At 36.1% G+C, this 1,781-nt stretch overlaps 1 protein-coding gene across 1 annotated transcript; it reads left to right on the top strand.

Annotated features, from left to right (window-relative positions):
- Window positions 1-217: 217 nt before the first annotated feature.
- LOC127136914 (uncharacterized) lies at window positions 218-901 on the top strand. The gene is made up of 3 exons (XM_051063423.1): window positions 218-260; window positions 357-575; window positions 687-901. The coding sequence occupies exons 1-3, from the start codon at window positions 218-220 to the stop codon at window positions 899-901; spliced, it is 477 nt and encodes a 158-aa protein (XP_050919380.1).
- Window positions 902-1,781: the final 880 nt, after the last annotated feature.

Below are 1,781 nucleotides of genomic sequence, written 5' to 3'. Positions count from 1 at the left end.
AGTGTTCACTAATCACAAGAGTTTGAAATATTTGTTCGATCAGAAAGAACTGAATATGAGGAAAAGGATATGGCTCGAGTTCCAGGAAGATAATGATTTTGGTCTACATTACCGTCGGGGTAAAGCGAATGTGGTGGTTGATGCATTGAGAAAGAAGTCCTTGCATATGTCAATGCTTATGGTTTGAGAATTGGAGTTGCTGGGAAAATTCTAATATATGAGTTTAATATGCGAAGAAATTCCTGCCATTGTGAAGTTAGGTATGTTGAAGCTGACTAGGGGTATTCTAGAAGAAATAAGAGAGGGTCATAAGATTGAATTAGGATTGATGGATCGTTGGGTGTTGATCAATTAAGGAAAAGATGGAGAGTTAAGGATTGATGCGAACGGTGTGATGAGATTCAGAGATAAAGTTTGTGTTCCAGGTGTTCTAAAACTTGAGAAGAGTATTCTTGAGGAAGGGCATCAAAGTGGTGTGAGTATTCATCCTGGTGCCACAAAGGTGTACCAAGATTTGGAGAAGTTGTTTTGGTGGCCCGATATGAAGAAAGAAGCCAACGAGTTTGTTTATGTTGGTTTGACTTACCATAAGTCAAAGATTGAACATCAAAAGTTGTTGGGCCTGATGCAATCGTTGAGTATTCTAGAATGGAAATGAGACAATATTTTTATGGATTTTGTGTCAGGTTTGCCGAAGAATGCTAACGACAATGATTCAATTTGGGTGATAGTGGATAGATTGACTAAATCGGCTCAGTTCCTATCGATGAAGACTAATCATTCCTTTAAGAGGTTAGTCGAGTTATATATTGAAGAGATTGTGAAACTACATGGTATACCTTCGAGTATTATGTCAGATAGGGACCTGAGATTTACATCAAGGTTCTGGGAGAGTTTATAGAAGGCTTAGGGTACAAAGTTGAAATTGAGTTCTGCTTATCATCCATAGACGAACGGTCAAACAGAAAGGACTATCCAGTCTTTGGAAGATCTGCTGAGGGCTTGTGTGCTAGAACAAAAAGGTGTTTGGGATATCTACTTTCCCTTGATTGAGTTTACCTACAATAACAATTTTCATTCTAGCATTGGAATGGCATCGTATGAGGCATTTTATGGTAGGAGGTGTAGGACTCCTTCGTGCTAGTGGAATTTTTCAAAGGTGCTTGAATTCCTCTTCATTAACATTTTTCATTTCATGTATTATTTTTTCCCAAGCATTTGAATGTGTAGCAATAGCATCCTTCCACATCAGTTCCTTTAGTTTAACACCTGAAAACTTCTTTATGAAATTGTTGTATAAGTTCCTAACACATATCAAATATCTGCATATCACATATCCAAATATTACATATCACAAGTAGCCAAATATCACATATCAAATATGACTTATCAAGAATAAGTACCTAACACAAAACCTTTGGTCAACCTTTGGTAGCAACTTATCAAGTGCATGCAATAAATCCTGCATTACAATCATGAATATGTAAGTCTAAAACCACTTCATATGTAAACAATAATTAAAACAGACCAACTATACACACCTTTTGTTGATCACTTATAAATGTATAAGTCTTGCATAATCTGACACCTCCTAAATTAGATGTTAACACTCTAAAAACCAACTCCATGAATATTTGGTTTCTCCCTCAATTACAGTCAATGTTATTGGCATCATTTGGTCATTTGGATCCCTTTCAATTACTGCAAGTATTTGTCCACCATAATAGCCCTTTAAAAAACAGTCGTTCAATCCAATGATAGGTTTGCACTTAAAAAAACTA

This window comes from Lathyrus oleraceus, chromosome 4 (genome assembly GCF_024323335.1).
Source record: "Lathyrus oleraceus cultivar Zhongwan6 chromosome 4, CAAS_Psat_ZW6_1.0, whole genome shotgun sequence".
Lineage (NCBI taxonomy): Eukaryota > Viridiplantae > Streptophyta > Magnoliopsida > Fabales > Fabaceae > Lathyrus > Lathyrus oleraceus.
Note: the sequence above shows the minus strand (reverse complement) of the source record. Positions and strands in the feature narration are given on the sequence as shown.